Genomic DNA, 22,231 nt, shown 5'->3' with positions numbered 1-22,231 from the left:
CAAAGACACTCAAGGACACCCTAATACATTTTTATTTCAAAGACACCCAAGGACACCCTACAACCAAGTTTACAAAAGATACGAATAGAGTAGACAAAAGCAAAATTTAAAAACAAAATCTGACTAAATCAAAGTAATAAGAAAGAACTCATAACACAAAACAGAATGGAAGCTTGATATGATAATTTAAACACAGACATAATGAGTCTTGATTTGAAAAGTGGGAAAGACGTTGTATTGTGAAGATCAAATGGTAGAGACTTCCAGAGATGGTGGGCAGAGTGATTAAACACTAATGGTAGGAAGACGGGCACAGGGGACAAAAAAGTGGCGAACGGTAGAAGAGGGGCAAAGTGATCTTGGAGGAGTGCTAGTCCAAAGATAGATTGGATGGGGCCAAGCTGTGAATAGCTTTGGAAGTGTTGAGGAGGATCTTGTTGTTAAATCTTTATTTTACTGGAATCCAATGAAGTTAACGGAGGATCGAATTGATGTGGTATGTGGTGGGGTTCGTGTGATGAGGCATGCTGCTGAGGAGGTGCTGGAGTTTCTGGAGGGATTTATTATGGAGACCAAAAAGGAGTGATTGATTGATTCATAGTGATGATTTTTATTGTGATGGTTAGGGCCATTAATATATATTTAGCCTTATGTTCAACATTTGGAAAATGAGGAGGAGGAGGAGGAGGAGTGGCAAATATATTCTTGCAAAGTAAAGAGAGAATTTCCAGACATTTTAAAGTTGAGAGAAAATATGATGATGAGTAAAAAAAAAAAAAAAAGTTTTGTTTCTTATGAGCCTGCAATAAGAATGGACTTGCATTGCCTTGGTATTAGCGAACACGCAGCCATAAGAGGAGGGCATTAAAAATGTACAAATCAAATTAAGATGCATTCAAAAATCTTGATTATGGCTTTTAATACTACCATTCCTCCTGATATTTCTCAAATAGGAACCGCATTCCAATCTGCTGCCCCATAAAACATGAACCAGTTATTGTAAAATGCATCACATGTAAATACAACTCTTTCAGCCCTGTACAATCAAAAAGTGAAGCAAAGAAAAGAATGTGATTTGCTTTGCATATTTGTGTGGTGGGGGACAAATAAAATACATATGTCAAGATGACCTCAAGCTGGCTATAGTCTCTCCCCCTGACCTTCAGCTGTCCTCTGGCCGCCTCCTAAGCCTTATGCGTCATTGTGCTCTTAAAGGGAATGGGCCCAATGGGTTTATGAATGTAATGTTTTAATAATAATATTGTTGATAGTAAACCGTTTACTGTACTAAACTCATTTGTGTAATTTCGGCGTTTACCTGCGTGTCTCCAATGCAGCCGATAGAGGCAGTGGTGTGCTGAATCAACTACAACACACACCTAGCCAAAAAAGCAGAAGAAGACAAGGCAGCTGACATGGTAAGTTTTTCGACTAATACCGTTTTATATTTATATCAGAATTTAGTCAAACGACTTTTAATCTACACCAATGTTTTAAATAAAGAAAGAAGGCAGAGTCGCTTGTTTGGCTGTTAGGTTTCAGTAACATTTCTATTTAGCACAGCAAAACAAAAGCGAACATGTTAACTTTTACACTTATTCAGGACAGCCACCTGCATAAACAAAGCAGCTAAAGATATAATTAGTAATTCCATATCGAATATTATAATGTTTGGCACAAGAAAACCAGCGAATATTTTTTTTACCTCATTGACTTGACATAAAAAGCGATAGTATGGCACTCAGACGAACAAAAAGCAATCTTTTCCACATATTTTTGTTTGCATTTTACAAAGCTCACGGGACCATGGATGGCATTTTTCTATTTTATTCAAAAATAGAAATGAAGTTATAGGGAAAATGTGAAAAATTTTATGGCACAATGAAAAACCCCAGGGATTTTTCTAATCCAAATTAGGATCAATTGAAGTGCATTCTCAATGTTTTAAGCAATATCTCAGTCAATTCTATTTATTTATTTAAATCAGTGCATAATCTTTATGACATGGACGTCAATATGGCAAGGCATAGCAATATATGGCATCATCAGAGCAACTTCTTATTAAACATACAACTAATATAAGATGTAAACAACAACCTACCAGTTACAAATCAAATCTTCTCATCATTTTTCATCATCTGTCATCACATTGAAAAGTCCCCATTATTGAAATCATCAACAAGTGACCTAAACTAGCCACAGTTGGGACTACGTCACGTTGTCAGCTTCAAAACAAAACATATTGGCATATATATAACCAAATTTCTGTGAGGATAGTTCCAAAACATGCCACAAGAGGGTAAGCAGGGTTGGAATCACAAAAAGGTGCCATATCCACGGTCGTTGGTGTGCAGAAAATTGCGTTATCGCAAGTGCCAAGATAGTAATACTGTAAAACATTATAATCTAATGTGTATAATTCTGTACCTAATACCTTTTACAGTCAACCTACAGTTTTACTACAGCATGACCCAGTTGGACAGCAGTACTGTCATTTTGGACTGGCTTGACAGCGTCTCCTTTGAAATTACATCTGCAAAACTACAGTATGTCTGAAAGGTCAAGAAAAAGGAAGCACAAGAGGTCCTCTAAAGAAGAGGAGGTAATATATAATTTGTTGTATACAGTATATTGCAATTTATTGTATGCTGTTGTTACTCTCCGTTTTAATTTGTATAATCATACATTGATACCGTTTAGAATAATAACATGACTGTTTAGTGATGAACATTTGCTATAAAGAACCTGCACAAACAACCAGAATAGGTACAATTTAGATGGAACAGAATATCATATCTTTTCTTGGACGATAGGTTTTTCGATCTTATTTTGTTGTGCATTGATACTATTTTTATTTTATCCTGTTGCAGACATCCACAAACCAACTAACCTCTGACAGGTCCAAGAGGAGGCACAATGACAGCCACTCTAGGTTAGATATAAATATTGTAGTGTATGTTATTTTACTTTTAATGACAAATCATGCCTGACCATGTGGTTACACTTATTCTTCCTCATAAAGCCATTCTAAGCAACACAGAGAGCATGGTTCACATATGGAAAAGGAAAGCCGCCGAATCAAGAAGGCTGAATACAAACACTCTACTCGTGAACATACAGACAAAAGACGGCGGGTTTCTCAGACGGATGCGGCTGATTCAAAGACAAATATTGCTTCTGCTTCAACGCACAATATTACCCTTCTTAAAATGCAGCATAGGTTTGTAGGGAAAGATGATGTTGCCAGTAGGAGTAAAATAAAGGAAACAAGAACGTCAAGATCCCAGAGCATCTTGAAATCAGACACAGATCATCGAAGAAAAGAAAAACACTCTAAATATAGTTCAGATAAAAAGTCTCACCATGTGGGCGAACCCAATTTTAAAAAGAGATGTCCCAGTTATGGTACAGAGGAACGGCGGAATACATTTCGGGATTTGCTGAAGAGCAAATGCAAAGATGTAGAAATACAGAAGGCTCAAAATGAGAGCAAAACAGAAGAGAACAAGAAAGAAACCCAAACAAGTATCATTAAAGCGACATCTCGGGAAAGTCAAGAATTGTTGGTAGAAGAAAAAGAAATATTGGATACGAAACCATCCACAGACTCAACTGAACAGCAGTTTTCTATTTCTACCAAGCCCAAAATGTCCTCCAAAATTGCTAAGTCATTAGATGCGATTCCCAAAATATCTCCTACGACACCTGTACATTTCAATTTCAAGATACCAAAGAAAGTTAAACCAGGGTTCGCTAAGACAAACACAAGTGAGAGGAGTGATGTTACCAAAACAAGCAAGACCGGCACATGTACGACTGAGCACGCTGTCTTGAAGGCCTCAGCAAACTCTGTGGATGTTTCTCCAAGTTCTTTAAAGTCATTTGAAAGAAAAGATGAAAGTCCATCTTCGTCAATTGTCCCCCCCAGCACATGTGATGTCATTGCAGAAGAGACGATTGAACAGGTGACTAATGAGATGAAATTTGTGGTTTAAAGAGAAAAGAAAGTTTATTATTTTTGCTGTCTAAATATGCTCGACTGTAGATGCAAGTCGCAGAAGAGCTTCACCTTGCCCGGACAGAGAAGAGATTAGAGGTGGATATAATGCAGAGCTATGGAGAGCTTACCTGTATGGACATAGACCCCCCAGAAGAGAGCAGGACAAATACTCTATGTAAGTTATATCATTTTGTGCAGAATACCAACACAGTTTAAATCCATGTCATGCCATTGTCTAATGAAATAGGAAAGATACACTCAAATATCTTATTATGAGTAGCCGTAAACAAACAGACTACGAGCGATAAGACATTTTGAAAAAATATTACCCGTCTTTACCTGACAGTAGTTGCCAATGAATAAAAATTTGTTATAATGTTTTTAATTTGAAATGGGTAAGTATTAAGTACTATTAAGTACTTTGTAGTCTGGGAATTTTGTTCCAAATATTTGTCCTACAAGTTACAAATGTGTCATTTTTCTTTTTCTTATACAATTGACCATATAATCATATTATATGATGGCATTTAACATCAAAACGCTTATTATTTCACATCAGAAACTTCTAAAAATTTTCAGGCAAACAACCTGCTAACCAAGATGTGATCCTCGTTTTGGACACCAACATTCTCCTCAGTCACTTGGATTATGTGAAAAACATGCCAAAACGTGGCCTTGGAGGTGATTGTCAAGTATCGTCCTATTTTACATTTATCATTAAAATGACCCTTTGACTGATGTTGAAAATTTCGTAAGGAAGACTATTTTGACCATTAACTTGCACAATGTTGTTATCTCACATACTTTGTTTTTGTAGCTTTTGGTATTCCAATTGTCCTGATTCCATGGGTGGTACTTCAGGAACTGGATTCTTTAAAAAAGGGAAAAGGCCTCAAGGATTGCGTGGCCCATCTGGCCTGTCCTGCCATTTCTTACATTTACAATTCTTTGAAACTGCGAGAACGTCACCTTTGGGGGCAGTCAATGCAGCAGGCAGCTGAAATTAATAGTAAGTGTTAAGTGAAATTCCTCACATTTCTAATCGTGCTTTCGTGTCTCAATTTCAATCTTTAGTATGTATTAGTTAACATTAAAATGTTGGAGTACATTTGCACAATTATGGGCTTTGGATATGAAATCTGTGCTCTGATTTTCCAAGTGGAGTATTATTTGATGACCAAATTAGAAGGAAGAAGTCTTTGACATTGTAAAATTTATAGTAACAACACTACTGTACAGTATTACTTTGCTTGACTGTACTCCCCTTTATGTCCAGTAGGTGGTAATAGCACTCTGCTAATTGGTCTATAACGTAGAATTATAATCTCTTTCATGGTATGAGTTGACAACAGCAATAATAACAAAAAATCAATAATATCTGCATGTTATGCTTGCCAACTTGCACCATTATTTATCCATTTACACGTTCTCGCCACCAAAGTTATGCCAAGTGCCGGTCAATGCTGACTTTCTGACTCTGTCATTGCCCTTAGATAGTCTGATTGCTGAGAATAATGATGACAAAGTGCTGCAGTGCTGCCTTCAGTATCAAAATTTGTACCCAGGCTGTGCTGTCATCCTGTGCACGTGAGTTCTCCTCCCCCCAGCTACAATGCTTCTTAAATCGCTGCAGTGTGTCCACTGCAAATAATGCACATGAATGTGACTGAGCAGTTTAGGGCAGATTGTACCAGTAAGTGTGAGGAATTGGGCCAAACAAATCACTGAGAAAGAAAAGAGTGAAAACTCTAAAAATACGCTTTCTAAACATTTTCTAACACATCAAGTGCATTTCAATTTGCAACACATAAAATATATTTCAATTATTTTGAAAATAAATTCTGGTCTGAATCCGTGACTTTGAGTCAGGTGCCCTCAACCTCGTGTTGCTTTTGTTTTGCGCTTCTGTTGACTGTGAAAGGTGTGTGGAGGGTTTGCGCATCACCTACTGCGTTAGCGGCTAGTGCTCTTGATAAATGAATGTCTCACTTTTGTTGCTGTCAATACAACATTTATGACTTTTAATATGGAAAGTTCCAAGCACTCAGGTGCTGCTTTAAGGAAACAACAAAAAGAGGTGTGGAAAAAATGGGCACTTTTAATGGGTCATCAATGCACGGGGTTGAACCTTTAATCATTCGTTTCAGGTGAACCATAAACAGTAACAGTTGCACATCCTTTAAGATGTGACAGTTAAGAAGAAAAGAAGTTGTATGTATATGTTTTGTACTCCAAATGCTTGAACCCTAGCAAAGTAATCAACTTCACGGGTTCCACTATGCTGGAAATAATCGCATATTGGCCTATCATCCTTTAAAAGTAGAAAATCCATAGTTATCAAATCGTTTAATATTCTACTACTACTCTTATTTTCCACTCATAGAAATGATAAGAATCTATGCAGTAAGGCTGTCCTCAGTGGGGTTAAAGCCTTGAGCAAGACTGACTTGGAGGCAGAGGTTGAGCAGTCACAGCAAAGCCTTAACAACCTACAAAGCACTATCCTCCAGAGGCTTCCCCAAATCGATCTGCCAATGTCTGCACCAATACCCGAAAGAGGCTGTACCCAAGCTCCATCTTTTACTAAAGAATGCCTGTCTTTGTGTCTCCCAGAAGAAGGTGAGACAATACACCTAATGACACAACAAAAAACTTTGCATTTTTTGTCATGGTACAGTTGGAACAACAATGCAAATTCTAGTTACTTGCCTATACAATTATCACTATTAATGAAATTCTCTTGAGAAAATATATATATTTTCTCATAGAAGCTTAATTCTGTTTCATGTATAATAACTCATCGGCTGCCATTGGCAGCAATAGACATCCAATCCGTTTTGACTTGGAGGGCTGGCAGTAGATAGTCATGTTTCAGAGCAATTGATTGAGATGGACATCCAATCCATCTGAATCCTTGCTCAAATGGATTGCACGTCTACCACTGTCAAAGCCAATGAACTTAATTTAATATTATGCTGAAAAATCACTTTTTTTAATCTAAGAATTGTTCCAACTTTGTCAGACCAACTTCAGAAAAACCTTACTTCTAATCAAAAGCACAAGTCCAAATTTGGCCCGTGAAAATATAAGAACACTGACCTCATCACCCATCAAACATACAACCTCGAGCAAAAAGTATGGAATCACCAGTCTTGGACGAGCACTCACTCAGACATTTTATTATGTAGAACAAACTCTGATAAAAAGCTTGAAAAATAATGAATTAGTTCAAAAGTGCAACTCCCTGGCATTCAGAAACACTAAAAGAAATGAATAAAAAACATTGTAGTGCTCAGTAAATGTTACTTTTATAGAGAAAGTGCAGGGAAATAAATAAAGAATCACTCCATTCTGAATAAAAAAATATGGAATCACTCCATTTTGAGTTGAAAATACAGACACACCCAGTCAATTTCCTTTCCTTAATTGGGCCCCTTCCTCGGATTAGATCTGCTTGTTAGTCAGCAGTTAAAAACAGTGCAGTTATCACACCTTGGAGGGCTGCTGGACCAGGTGGATTCACAAGAATCATGGCTCCAACAAGAGAGATGTCTCTTGAGACCAAGAAGAGGATTATCAAACTTCTTGAAGAAGGTAATGCTACATGTATGGCTGCCAAAGATGTGGGCTGTTCACAGTCAGCTGCACCAAGTACAAACAGCATGGCAAGGTTGTTAAAGTTAAGGGTACTGGTAGACCGAGGAAGACATCCAAACGTCATGACAAACAACTGAAGGCCATATATCTTGAAAACAGAAGATGTACAACAAGACAAATGAAAAAGAAATGGGAGTAAGCTTGAGTCAAGGTATGTGACTGAACTGTGCAAAATCACCTAAATGAAATTGGATTTTCACACAGGAAAGCTAAAAGGAAACCATCATTGACACTTAAACAGAAAATAACAAGACTGCAATTGGCTAAGAAGAGGCAATCATGGACTGTGAATGACTGGATGAAGGTTATTTTCAGTGATGAGTCGAGAATCTGCTTTGGACAAGGTGATGATTCTGGAACTTTTGTTTGGTGCCGTTCTAGTGAGATTTACAAAGATGACTGGCAGAAGAAAACATCAAAATTCCCCCAGTCCTTGATGATATGGGGCTGCATGTCAGGCAAAGGCACTAGGGAGATGGCTGTGGTTAAATCCTCAATAAATGCACAAGTTTACATTGAAATTTTAGACCGCTTTCTTATCTCTTCAATTGAAAATATGTTTGAGGATAATGAAATCATTTTCCAAGATGACAATACATCATGCCACAGAGCTAAAACTGTTAAAGCATTCCTTGGAGAAAGACTCATCCAGTCAATGCCATGGCCTGCAAATAGCTCAGATCTCAACCTTATTGAAAACCTGCGGTGGAAATTGAAAAAAATAGTCCACAGCAAGGCTCCGACCTGCGAGGATGATCTAGAAACTGCAATCAAAGAAAGTTGGCACTAAATTGATGAAGAATACTGTTTGTCACTCATCAAATCCATGCCTCAGAGACTGCAAGTTGTCATAAAAGCCAGAGGTGGTGCAACTAAATACGAGAGATGTGTTTTGATTGTTATTTCATTGTTTGTTTCTCATGATTCCATATATTTTTCCTCAGAATGGAGTGATTCTATATTTTTTCCCAGCACTTGCTATATAAAAGTAACATTTACTGACTACCACAATGTTTTTTATTCATTTCTTTTAGTGTTTCTGAATGCTAAAGAGTTTCACATTTGAACTAATCCATTATTTTTTTCAAGGTTTTTATCTGAGTTTGTTGTACATAATAAAATGTCTGAGTGAGTGCTCGTCCGAGACTGATAATTCCATACTTTTTGCTAGGGGTTGTATTTCGGATAAGCACAGTGTTATAGAGCTCTGTCTTATAGCCTTTGTGTCTAAAAGTCAGTCGTCGTAATTAAAGTTGCACCGATACCGATACCAGTATCGGCAGGGGGCGCCGATCCGGCCCGAATTGGTGGTATCGGTATCGACGAGTACCAACATTTAGGGCGCCGATACCATGTACTGGCATCATTTGAACGCAAATATACTGTCCTCCCCATGTGAGCTAACTTCCCAAATCATTACATCTGTATGTGTCTCGAAATTACAACATGAAATTTCCACCTTCGTCTTTACTATTACGGATGTACACTACAACGCATATCCGCGATGTTACGCTGCTCATTTAACATTGTATTCACAAAGGATTAGCATGCGTAAGCTAACGCTTGCTGTTGTAGCGCCGATGGAATCAGAAAGGTTAAGACCGTGGGAGACTCAGCAAACTCATGATTTCATGACGAACAATGAGTGGCAAATTAAGAGCGCCGTACTTCAAACTCGTCCTGTTTATGAAAGTCGATTGTAATATGCTGGTATTGTGCAGTAATGAGCAGAAGTGACTTCTGTGGCCAGAAAACACTCAAGCGGCGCAGCGCACACACTAGATATCATCAAATAGCAATCTAGATGTCTTATGTTAGATCCCATGCCAACTCTCGCGCGCACATACTAAATATCATCAAATAGCAACCTAGATGTACTACATTAGATCCCATGCCATCAGCTGCGTGAGCCCAGAGCGACGCGTAGTCCATAGACTACATTGATTAAATAGAAACTGCCATGACTGAATAGAAGTTAAGCAGGCCAAATCAACCCATACCAGTGACTATAGATAATGCTGCTAATACTGTTAATTCAGTACATGTTACAGATGGACTCGGACCACAAGTAGGATGTTTAAATATAGCTGCTAAGAGAGCTGCAGCAATCAACAGTGTGACCCACTTTACAAACAGTAAAAATTGTTCTCAGCACTTATATACAAAATTTTTCTTCAGATCAGTAAGAAGTAAGCACATAAATATTATGCACTAAAATGCTTGTTTATATGATGGCAGTGTTATTTTTGCTTGTTAGCAAAAAAAAATAATAATAATAAAAAAAAATCATAACAGTTGTATTTTCTGTTTCAGAGCATTAAATGTATTGAATTGTATCGAAAATCGTACCGAACCGTGACTTAACTGTATCGTTGCATCCGTTATACGCACATATATGTGTATTTTTTTTTTTGCAAACAGAGTGGTATCGGAATGGTATCGGTATTGGCCGATACTGCACAGCCAGGTATCGGTATCGGGCCCAAAAAATGGTATCGGTGCAACACTAGTTGTAATACATTTCATATTACAGTGAATGTTACGTAATTTCTGTAATTTCACCATGTATATACAGTACATGCATGTGAAAATGCTGTCCGCATGACTGTTTGAAACTTTATGCCTCTGCTCATGTAGACACATGCATCTAATTCCAGAGAGAAAAAGTCCTGCGGTGGAAGATGAGGAGAAAATAAATAGATGCATCCCTGAGTTTGAAGAATGCCTGCAGGAGGTGCTGTCTAATGTGCTTGAGATGGAGATGAAAGCAGTTTATAATGAGTTATGGAAAGAGGTGTGTTTTTAATGTAAAGCATATTTTAAATTCCAGTGGACCATCTTTTGGAACATGAGACATTTATATGATTTATTGTCTCACCTCAATATTATTGTTAATTATACCCTCAACAGCGCACACAAATTTTACAAAATATAAATAATACACAAGCCATACCTGACTATAAACCGCAGATGGAATTCTCACGTAGAAAGGTGTTACAAGTCTATTTAATCAAATTGACATCATCAGCATGCTGAGTTGCGACATATTCCAGCAAAACAGTGTCACAAGTCTATTGGCTGACATTTTTGCTATCAGAATCTGAATTTCTAAACCGAGTGGGTAAACTTGAATTGTTGAAATATAAAACTATCGAAATCGTATTGTTTGATTTGAATCATTTAATTAGTACTTGTATATGAATATTGTACTGTCACCAATTAGCAGATGCGGTTTTCTTTGGCAATAAAATCCACATAGTGCTCAATTAGCTCTCCGCTAGGGGTGGCGCTTGAATAACAGCTTTGTTGTAGGACACCGTGGAAATCCATTTTTTGTATGGTGTATCTAACCACCCATTGTTAGACTTACAGTGCCTTGCAAAAGTATTCGGCCCTCTTGAACCTCGCAACCTTTCGCCACATTTCAGGTTTCAAACATAAAGATATAAAATTTTAATTTTTTGTCAAGAATCAACAACAAGTGGGACACAATCGTGAAGTGGAACAAAATTTATTGGATAATTTAAACTTTTTTAACAAATAAAAAACTGAAAAGTGGGGCGTGCAATATTATTCGGCCCCCTTGCGTTAATACTTTGTAGCGCCACCTTTTGCTCCAATTACAGCTACAAGTCGCTTGGGGTATGTTTCTATCAGTTTTGCACATTGAGAGACTGACATTCTTGCCCATTCTTCCTTGCAAAACAGCTCGAGCTCAGTGAGGTTGGATGGAGAGTGTTTGTGAACAGCAGTCTTCAGCTCTTTCCACAGATTCTCGATTGGATTCAGGTCTGGACTTTGACTTGGCCATTCTAACACCTGGATACGTTTATTTTTGAACCATTCCATTGTAGATTTGGCTTTATGTTTTGGATCATTGTCCTGTTGGAAGATAAATCTCCGTCCCAGTCTCAGGTCTTGTGCAGATACCAACAGGTTTTCTTCCAGAATGTTCCTGTATTTGGCTGCATCCATCTTCCCGTCAATTTTAACCATCTTCCCTGTCCCTGCTGAAGAAAAGCAGGCCCAAACCATGATGCTGCCACCACCATATTTGACAGTGGGGATGGTGTGTTCAGGGTGATGAGCTGTGTTGCTTTTACGCCAAACATATCGTTTTGCATTGTGGCCAAAAAGTTCAATTTTGGTTTCATCTGACCAGAGCACCTTCTTCCACATGTTTGGTGTGTCTCCCAGGTGGCTTGTGGCAAACTTTAAACGAGACTTTTTATGGATATCTTTGAGAAATGGCTTTCTTCTTGCCACTCTTCCATAAAGGCCAGATTTGTGCAGTGTACGACTAATTGTTGTCCTATGGACAGACTCTCCCACCTCAGCTGTAGATCTCTGCAGTTCATCCAGAGTGATCATGGGCCTCTTGGCTGCATCTCTGATCAGTTTTCTCCTTGTTTTGAGAAGAAAGTTTGGAAGGACGGCCAGGTCTTGGTAGATTTGCAGTGGTCTGGTGCTCCTTCCATTTCAATATGATGGCTTGCACTGTGCTCCTTGAGATGTTTAAAGCTTGGGAAATCTTTTTGTATCCAAATCCGGCTTTAAACTTCTCCACAACAGTATCTCGGACCTGCGTGGTGTGTTCCTTGGTTTTCATAATGCTCTCTGCACTTTAAACAGAACCCTGAGACTATCACAGAGCAGGTGCATTTATACGGAGACTTGATTACACACACGTGGATTCTATTTATCATCATCGGTCATTTAGGACAACATTGGATCATTCAGAGATCCTCACTGAACGTCTGGAGTGAGTTTGCTGCACTGAAAGTACAGGGGCCGAATAATATTGCACGCCCCACTTTTCAGTTTTTTATTTGTTAAAAAAGTTTAAATTATCCAATAAATGTTGTTCCACTTCACGATTGTGTCCCACTTGTTGTTGATTCTTGACAAAAAAATTAAATTTCATGTCTTTATGTTTGAAGCCTGAAATGTGGCGAAAGGTTGCAAGATTCAAGGGGGCCGAATACTTTTGCAAGGCATTGTAAATCGTTGTTCTGTAGTGGCACCAAAGTTTTTCTCTTGATAAGTCAGCATGTACCTGTAAATAATTTGGTTTATAGAGGCATTTTATAGTCTGAAAAATAGGATAATCACATTTGCTCAACAAAAGTCTTGCTTGATTCAAATATGCCAAAATGCATGCAAACATCGAATTTTGTGAACTTTTCCCCTTCCAACAGATCATCTACAGAACACCACCTTGGAATCTTCTTGACATTTTGCAATGTTTGAAAAAGCACTGGATAGCAGTATTTGGCTTCATTGTCCCACGATCTATGCTGCAAACAGTTTTGAATCTCATTAACTTCTTTCAACAAGGTAAGACGTCCTGTACACAGGTTAAATGGAATGAAAGAACGATCTTGTTTTGGTTCCTATTTGTAAATTGTTTAAATGATACTTTATTTCCACAAAATGTTTTTTTTTTTTTTTAGTGTTACTATATCTCAAGAACAGCGCAAATTTTATTGCAAAAAAAAAATCACATACTGCAGTACATTCGAGGCACGGGTGACATTAAGATGATCTATCATATTCATTTGTCAGTACCTAGGAGTCATGTTATTTCATTACACTCTGATATCTCACGTCTGTTGTTGCAAATTTGTGTATAATAAGTTAAAACACTTTCCCTTCATGAATCGGAACATAGCAACCTGGGGTATGAAAATATTTTGATATTGTATCATATTGAATTACTTTGTGTCCCAATAGGTTACTGATATGCTCCAGCTATGATTGAAATACCGTTTTTGAAAAGGTGTTACTGTTTAAAGAAGCAACAGGTTGCTACTGAAATTTTCGACTTAAAAAAGTGTCCATATTAAGAAAGACACTTATTTTTTACGAGAATGTTGCAATAACAAGCGTTGCTTTATTTCCAGAAATTGAATGAATGCACTGAATTATTCCCATAGTCTGTGAGGAAGACAATATTTGACAGATTGTCCACAAAAGGCCAAAAAATATGAATTGATTCATCTTCTACACCGCTTATCCTCATTCGGGTCGATTGGGTGCTGGAGCCTATCCCAACTAACAATGGGCAGGAGGCGGGTACACCCAGTGTAGTTGTGGCACATATACCATAGATAAACATCCTCTTAACATCACATCAATGAAAAAATTAGCGTGTTCAATCAGCCTAACATGTTTATTTTTGGGTTAAGAGAGGAAGCACGAATACCCGGAGAAAACCCCTGAGGCACAGGAGAGCTTGCAAAATCCACATAGGGAGGCTAGATCCCGGGATTGAACTGTACGTGCTAACCACTCTTGCACCGTGCTGTCACAGCAAATAAACATTATTCCTTTTACACACCTTTTTTTTCACTTGAATAGTTGTAGCGTAGATGATCGTAGATTGATTTCCTGACCCATGTATCGATAATTGTTGTATCGACAAATCATAAGATAAAATTGTTGTGAGCGTTGTATCGTATCGTGTGTTTGTATACGTGCAAGTTTGTTGAAATATGCTATCATATTGTAACAACACTTTAGTGAGAAAAAACAGTCAGTTGTCACCAAATTGTAATTGGTCATATTTACAATCTTTTTTAATGTAAGGCACACCCGACTATAAACCAAACCTACCAAATTTGACAAGAAAACAGCAAATGTTCAGATGTAAGCCACTATGCATCATAAACCGCAGGGATATTCACAGCAGAAGACATGCTGCTCATTAGCCTGTAAAAATCTACATACACAGTAAATAGTCAGAAGATTATTGTACTCATACCCACTTCAACCTCTGAAAACATCGCATTGATCGCCCCTATTTTAAGGATTGATGGACATTTTAATCTATGAGTATGTGTTTTGAGAGTTATAGGAAACCATGGACACAAATAATAATATTATACTACTATAATAATACTATTATGGCTACGTTCATACTGCAGGTCTTAATGCACAAACACGATTTTTTTGTCATATCTGTTTTTAGGCGTTGTCGTATCTGTTTTTAGGCGTGCTTATTCAGACTGCCTTTGTCCATTGAGACCGCTCGAGTATTACGCATGCGCACTAATTCGCAATCCGACACATGCTAAGCAAGAAGATCCGCATGCGCAGAAGCATCAAAACAAATGACAACACATGCTGGCTGTCATCCGTCATTCCAGGGCGATCATATTTTGATTTCCAAAAAGAGGAGACAAATAACAGATATAAATATTCTCCGTTTAGGCTCATATTCAAAGTTTCTGTGGCTCGATAGCATGCACGCACTGTCCGTGCATGTCGCACACACATACGGGCAGTTTGCCCCGACTCTCGGCCGTGTAAGCAATCTTGAAATATTGCTCGTATAGAGCAGAGAGAAAACCGATCATTCTCAGGCTTATCCTCAACCCATTTTTATTTATTTTTTGACTGTTTCCAAGCCGGACCCTTCCCTAAAAGCCGTGTTCAAGCCAAGCTAGTGGTAACGCACAGCTTCACCGCTACCGTAGCGTGCCGTCTGTCTCGCTCTTTGATGACGTGATTGTTGCACTAATTCCGATTTGGGAGACTTGCCAGTTCAGACCGCTGCGACGTTCTGGAAAAATGTGGCCCAGATCGGATTTAAACCACATACGAAAGTGACCAAGATCGAATTTGAAATGGTCCACTTCTATGCGACTTGTCCCGTTCAGACCGTCAAGTTAATGCCTCACTTGTGTCGAAAAAAATCGTGCATTATGACCTGCAGTATGAACGTAGCCTAAGTCTATATTTCTAAACTACATCCCGCATCTTGGATGATCAGACATCACAGTTGACAAACTGTGTTGATCGTTATTGTATTTATAACAATCCATTTAAACTTGTATTGATGACCATATGTTTATAAATGCAAATACATTATGCTGACTGCTTTCTAACTAAACAGAAGGCAAGACTGAGTCATCCCCTGCTGTAAAGATGTGGCCCACTGGGAAATGACGTTTGCTGCCCTGCACTGCACCAGAACTCTCGAAACAAAAGGCAGAATTAGGTCACTTAAAGCAGGACACTCTAATATGTGTCAGTATACTGCTGAGTCACCCTTTGCACCGCCTCTTCATCTGGCTGTCATTCCCTTCACTGTATCTAATTAAATTACCCTCAGTCACAAGGCACGTGTATCGCATCAGCCTCTCAGTTACTCTCACTGTGCATCTGGTTGGGTACCTTACTACAATTCAGCTGTTTTCTACCCTCCTTGTTTCTAAGAGAGAGGAAAGCTAAAGAAAAAAACTGCTATAATGCATAAATGCAGTACTGTTCCTTCTAAAAAAAATTAGCGTATTGTGATAAAGTTCATTATTTTCTCTAATGTACTGATAAACATTAGACTTTCATATATTTTAGATTCATTACACACAACTGAAGTAGTTCAAGCCTTTTATTGTTTTAATATTGATGATTTTGGCAAAATAGTCAAGAAAAACCAAAAATCCCTATCTCAAAAAATTAGCATACCATGAAAAGGTACTCTAAAGAAGCTACTAACCTAATCATCTGAATCAACGAATTAACTCAAAACCCCTGCGAAAGTTTCCTGAGGCTTTTAAAGACTCCCAGCCTGGTTCATTACTCAAAACCGCAATATTGGGCAAGACTGCCGACCTGACTGCTGTCCAGAAGGCCATCATTGACACTCTCAAGCAAGAGGCTAAGACACAGAAAGAAACTTCTGAGCGAATAGGCTCTTCCCAGAGTGCTGTATCAAGGCACCTCAGTGGGAAGGAAAAAGTGTGGCAGGAAACGCAGCACAACCAGAGGAGGTGACCGCACCCTGAGAAAGATGGGGGAGAAGGGCCGATTCCAGACCTTGGAGGACCTGCAGAAACAGTGGACTGAGTCTGGAGCAGAAAGATCCAGAGCCACCGTGCACAGGGGTGTGCTGGAAATGGGCTACAGGTGCCGCATTCCCAAGGTCAAGCCACTTTTGAACCTGAAACACCGGCAGAAGCGCCTTACCTGGGCTACAGAGAAGCAGCACTGGGCTGTTGCTCAGTGGTCCAAAGTACTTTTTTCAGATGGAAGATAATTTTGCATGTCATTCGGAAATCAAGGTGCCAGAGTTTGGAGGAAGACTGGGGAGAAGGAAATGCCAAAATGCCTGAAGTCCAGTGTCAAGTACCCACAGTCAGTGATAGTCTGGGATGCCATGTCAGCTGCTGGTGTTGGTCTACTGTGTTTTATCAAGGGCAGGGTCAATGCAGCTAGCTATCAGGATATTTTGGAGCACTTCATGCTTCCATCTGCTGAAAAGCTTTATGGAGATGAAGATTTCATTTTTCAGCATGACCTGGCACCTGCTCACAGTGCCAAAACCACTGGTAAATGGTTCACTGAACATGGCATTACTGTGCTCAATTGGCCTGCGAACTCTCCTGAACTGAACCCCATAGAGAATCTGTGTGATATTGTGAGGAGGAATTCGAGAGACACCAGACCTAACAGTGTGGATGAGCTTAAGGCCGCTATCGAAGCATCCTGGGCCTCCATAACACCTCAGCAGTGCCACAGGCTGATTGCCTACATGCCACGGCGCATTGAAGCAGTCATTTCTGCAAAAGGATTCCAGACCAAGTATTGAGTGCATAGCTGATATAATTAATTGAAGGTTGACTTTTTTTGTATTAAAAAACACTTTTTTGTATTGGTCGGATCAATTATGCTAATTTTTTGAGATAGGGGTTTTTGGTTTTTCTTTACTTTTGTGCCAAAATCGTCAGTATTAAAACAATAAAAGGCTTGAACTACTTCAGTTGTGTGTAATGAATCTATAATGTTTATCAGTACATTACAGAAAATAATGAACTTTATCACAATATGCAAATTTTTTTAGAAGGACTTAGTATATTCTGTGTGCTTTAAATGGGTAAAGTTGTACAGCATTCATGTAAAACACAGCTTTTAGGAGCATAATACTTTGATAGCTTCTGTCAGATTAATTTTAGGCCGCCCCAGAGGGAGGTCTCAAGAACAGACTTGCTTTGTTCTTATTGTTCTTGGGTTATTATATGAGATGTTTAGGGTGCTGGCCAGGTGGTTGTAGATCATCTTGAACGTGTTCCATTGCAGTTGTGTTGCTGTAGAATGGTTAGGAATACATACTGTGCTTATGATGCATTGCTGTTCTACAACATTGTAAACTCTAACTTCAGGTATTAAATAAGCCTTCTGCATTAATATTATGTTTAGGTGTAAATTAGATTATTTTTAATCGAATTGATTTCGATTCTATATGCTGTGATTTGATTTGGTTTTGATTTAATGCTTTGATGCCGATTCAACAAATATAAATACACAGTCAGACCTGCTGACAGTTTTTCAAAACATTTTTGTCCATGGGAACGTATCGGTCACATTCCTTTTTTGAGCAATGATACATGAAAATTGACAAAAGCTCTTCTTTTTGACGATATCCTGTTTTGCAGATTTATGTTCCATTCCTACTAAATATATATTACTTTTATGTAATTATTTCAATTGTGTGACTTTAAGTTTGACTACTTACAGTTTTGGAATTATGATAGAATTTGGGTGTTATAAATAACATTAACATAACAATGTGTTTTTTGTTTTGAAAAGTTCCAGGACTGGCGTTACAGAAGATATATGAATGATGAATCCCAATTTACAAACGAGTCGAGAGATATTGCAGGACAACACGTTGCTTGTCACCATGGCAACATAACCCCCCCCCCCCCCCCCATACACACACACACAATGCCCTCTGCACCTTGCTGTTCCTGGCTACGAGTACATTCTCTACTCATCCAACCTGGTGCTGATGGGTTTTTTGCACTTTAGCCCAAAAGTATAATCAGGGGATAGTGTTCTTATCAAGATGGCTATCACTGTGGAAAATCCCTGGAGAATCATTCAGTAAGAGTGTGGCGGAGAAAGCCGGGAAAGTGTTTGCAACTTACTTTGAAGATATACTTGAGGATTTAACTTCCTAGCCCTGGAACTTTTCAGATACAAAATGTATGCTTGCTGTTTGACGTAACTTTAGCTCTCGTTCATGACCTGTACAGCACACAGTTTGACATGATTGTTGCCTAAATGTAAATAACAACACCTTAAAAACATGATTGTGTTTCTTTGTTCTCTCAGGTCACTCAAGAGACCTGAGGTCTACACTGGTGACGCTCCAAGAAGCAAAGGAGTTTGTTAAAGCATTTAGACAAAGGTCTAGTCTTGTTCCCAAGGCACTAACTGCAATGGACAATATTGTTCAAAAGCTGAAAACTAAGGTCTGCTTGAAGCAAGAATTTTTGTGGATTGTTTTATCTATTGAACAATGAATAAGATCTCCCATTCAAATTTTTTCATCAAGCATGAGTCAGATGACTGTGATGTTGTGATGAATGAGGAGAATGAAGCCAAACACACCCCTACTGCTCATGTCCATCACCATGAAGTCTGGGCTATGTTTGAGAACATCTGGTGCAAAGTTTGTGAAATAAGGTGAGCATATACACAAAAACAGTGTAAGTGTTTAATTCACAGGCTACAGAATTTTGAATAAAGTATTATTATAATTATTATTCTGATAAAGCAACACATCACTTATTTTGTATGCATTTTTTAAAAATATATATACTGTATACTACTGTAAATATAAATAGAATATATTGTTTCATTTGTATTTTAAACCCACCCATTAATAATTCCTTTAGGTTTCGTGTCATTAATTTAGCTGTTTCTTAACTAAACTTGTTTAAAAATGAATATAATAGTAGATACATCTGCCCATGGTTAGCTGGGATAAGCCCCAGCACCCCATGACCTTGTGAGGATAAGTAGTATGGAAAGTGAATGAATGAATGAATTAATTAAATTGTTGCATTTGAAAATAATAATAAAATACTGTCACTTCCGGACTATAAAACGCACCCGACAAGTCTTTCTATCCATGGATCGCTTTAACAAAATGTTAATAATGTTAATGCCATCTTGTTGATTTATTGTTATAATGAAGAAATACAGTACTTGTGTACCGTATGTTGAATGTATATATCCGTCTTGTGTCTTATCTTTACATTCCAACAATAATTTACAGAGAAATATGGCATATTTTATAAATGGTTTGAATTGCGATTAATTACAATTAATTGATATTTAAGCTGTAATTAACTCGATTAAAAATTTTAATCGTTTGATAGCCCTAAAATAGACATAAATCAACACACCCAGTTGCGTTCTCATTCATATACAGCGGCCTGTCACTCAGGAAAGCCAGACACCACTCGTGTTCTCTTCAGCTTTAAAAAAAAAAAAAAAAAAAAAAAAACTAAGATAACCATGCGGTATAATGGTCTGATGTTATCAAAAATAAAGCATAAAACATATTATTTCTTTAAAATTAGTGTTAAAAACGGAAGATGGCCCATCATAGACATGAGTAAGATTAGTGAGTATGGAGAAATAATAGAGAAAAAAAATAGGCCAGAAAAACACAGAAATACATTTAATTAAAATGGGTGTGAACATGTGAAAACACCATTCCCTGAAATTTCTGGAAAACATAGACCAGTTGTCATATAACTTGACACCAAGTGCTACAGTGGTACCTCGACATACGATCGCTTCAACACACAATCTTTTCGACATCCGACGTAAAATTTGATTCGCCTTTTTTTTTTTTACATCCCCTCGAAATACGCCGATTTATGTCAGCGCCACAGTTACTTTGTTTTCCCACAAGACTGACGCACAGCGGATTTTCTTGTTAGAGAAATCAACATGACTTCCAAGAATGTTAGTGCGGGTGGCAAAAAAAGGAAAGGGGTGAGGTTTACCATGGGAATGATACAAAAATATGAGCATGGTGAGCTGAAACGAATACTCGAGCAACTCGAGTAACCCGAGTTTAAAAACTGATCCGAGTAACTTTATTCACCTCGAGGAATCGTTTGATTTTGCCAGCTCTAAGCATCACGTTTTGCCCGGACTACTTATAATGCGGGACAACGCACAGACGTCACGTGCGTAGAGGAAGAAGCAATTAAAAAAAAAAAAAAAAAAAAAAACTTACCACAGCCGCTACAAACTACGCCGACGTTGCTAAAAACTACGTCCGCATGATGCTAGTAGCAGGTAGTGTCCGATGCGTCTCATAGATATCGCATGCATTTAGGACTAGATGCGAAATGACAGACTCGGCCGTGTCTGGGCAGCGTTAGTAAACAGCCGCCATCTTTAAGCAGTAGACTTCTAATCGCTAATAAATATAACGTCACTGACACTCACTCACCTAACGTTAGCCCTTCGTAGGGGTAGGTCTCTAGTGATTATGACCACTGTCGATGCGTGGCTAACGTGTCTTACATACAGGCTTTATTTAATCTGTAAAAACACAGCGCTGTAGAGTGATGAGGGTGTAAAATTAAAAAATAATAAAGCTAACTGTCAGTTTTAGCTCAGTAGTCATTGCTGAATAAAACACCAAATAGCACTGGTCCCTAATGTGCTCCAATACAGCAGGTATCATACATTTATTTTGAACACTGCAAAAACTCAAAATCCTATCAGTACTTAGTTTAGACTAACTTAAAACTTAACTAGAACTTAAAAATAGCTTGACACAAATGGAAATTAAATTGAAACACGTGGGAAAAACACGTAGCTTTCAAGTGATGTGTGGTATCAAGCGTAATTACATTTTTAGGTATGAAATATGTTGTTGTTTTTTTTTTTTATAAGCTCTAGAATTTTTTTGAGTGAAAGCAGTGAATTTTTTTTTTCAAGTCACATCTTAGACGCAATTGTTGGCTGTTTTCAACATTGTACAACGAAAATAAAGGCATTGCTTTGACTAAAAATGGTTCATTATTGGATTAAATGTCTTTTTTTCTCATGTATATTTATAATTGCTCTTTACCTAAAAAAAAAAAATGTTTTATCCGATTACTCGATTAATCGATAGAATTTTCAGTCGATTAATCGATTACTAAAATATTAGATAGCTGCAGCCCTAGAGCATGGTGAGCGTGTCCGTGACCTGACTTGACAATACCGCCGTAGAATGTCTACAATCTCGACGGTCCTCCTCGGACCTCCGTTCGCCATTCTTTATAAGTTAAGGTTACTCTTATTATTGTGGCAACATCGCCAGAAAGTCCCCAGGTTTTTAATCATTTATTCTAGAACTTGTGCAACAAAACATGCCTATTGTCCGCTGCAGCTGGACAAAGTGAAAGTAATAAGTCCTCCCCTCACTCTGTCAAGTCAGCCACGCGATGCGTTCAGGTACACCTCGCAAAACACATCCGCCACATTAGAACCCCATTCGTTACATTATTACTGCTATTATTATTACCATTATAATATTATTATTCTGATTTTGATTCATAATTTATTTGTTTTGCTCTGTGTAATTGCTATTTGCAGTAGTACCAGCAGCATTTATTAAGGATTTAGCATAGGTTTTTAGGCTGTGAAACTAATTAATGGGATTATAATGTATTTTTTATTTTTATGGGAAAATCCTGCTCGACATACGACCATTTTGGCGTACAAACAAGGTCCTGGAACGAATTAACTTATGTAGAGGTATCACTGTACTTC

The 22,231-nt window shown here is 38.1% G+C and overlaps 1 protein-coding gene across 1 annotated transcript in view; it reads left to right on the top strand.

Moving 5' to 3' along the window:
• Nucleotides 1-1,335: 1,335 nt before the first annotated feature.
• swt1 (SWT1 RNA endoribonuclease homolog) overlaps nt 1,336-22,231 on the top strand; it is a 43,360-nt gene continuing 22,464 nt past the window's right edge. The window contains exons 1-13 of the mRNA XM_057841016.1: nt 1,336-1,418; nt 2,444-2,602; nt 2,871-2,932; nt 3,023-3,965; nt 4,046-4,175; nt 4,580-4,681; nt 4,818-5,009; nt 5,494-5,587; nt 6,384-6,619; nt 10,315-10,451; nt 12,856-12,994; nt 18,776-18,915; nt 18,999-19,129. Of these exons, the coding sequence (XP_057696999.1) occupies nt 2,549-2,602; nt 2,871-2,932; nt 3,023-3,965; nt 4,046-4,175; nt 4,580-4,681; nt 4,818-5,009; nt 5,494-5,587; nt 6,384-6,619; nt 10,315-10,451; nt 12,856-12,994; nt 18,776-18,915; nt 18,999-19,129 (2,360 nt within the window). The 5' untranslated portion in view covers nt 1,336-1,418; nt 2,444-2,548. The remainder of the gene's footprint in view (nt 1,419-2,443; nt 2,603-2,870; nt 2,933-3,022; nt 3,966-4,045; nt 4,176-4,579; nt 4,682-4,817; nt 5,010-5,493; nt 5,588-6,383; nt 6,620-10,314; nt 10,452-12,855; nt 12,995-18,775; nt 18,916-18,998; nt 19,130-22,231) is intronic.

This window comes from Corythoichthys intestinalis, chromosome 7, assembly GCF_030265065.1.
Source record: "Corythoichthys intestinalis isolate RoL2023-P3 chromosome 7, ASM3026506v1, whole genome shotgun sequence".
NCBI lineage: Eukaryota > Metazoa > Chordata > Actinopteri > Syngnathiformes > Syngnathidae > Corythoichthys > Corythoichthys intestinalis.
This window is presented reverse-complemented; position numbering and strand designations above follow the sequence as displayed.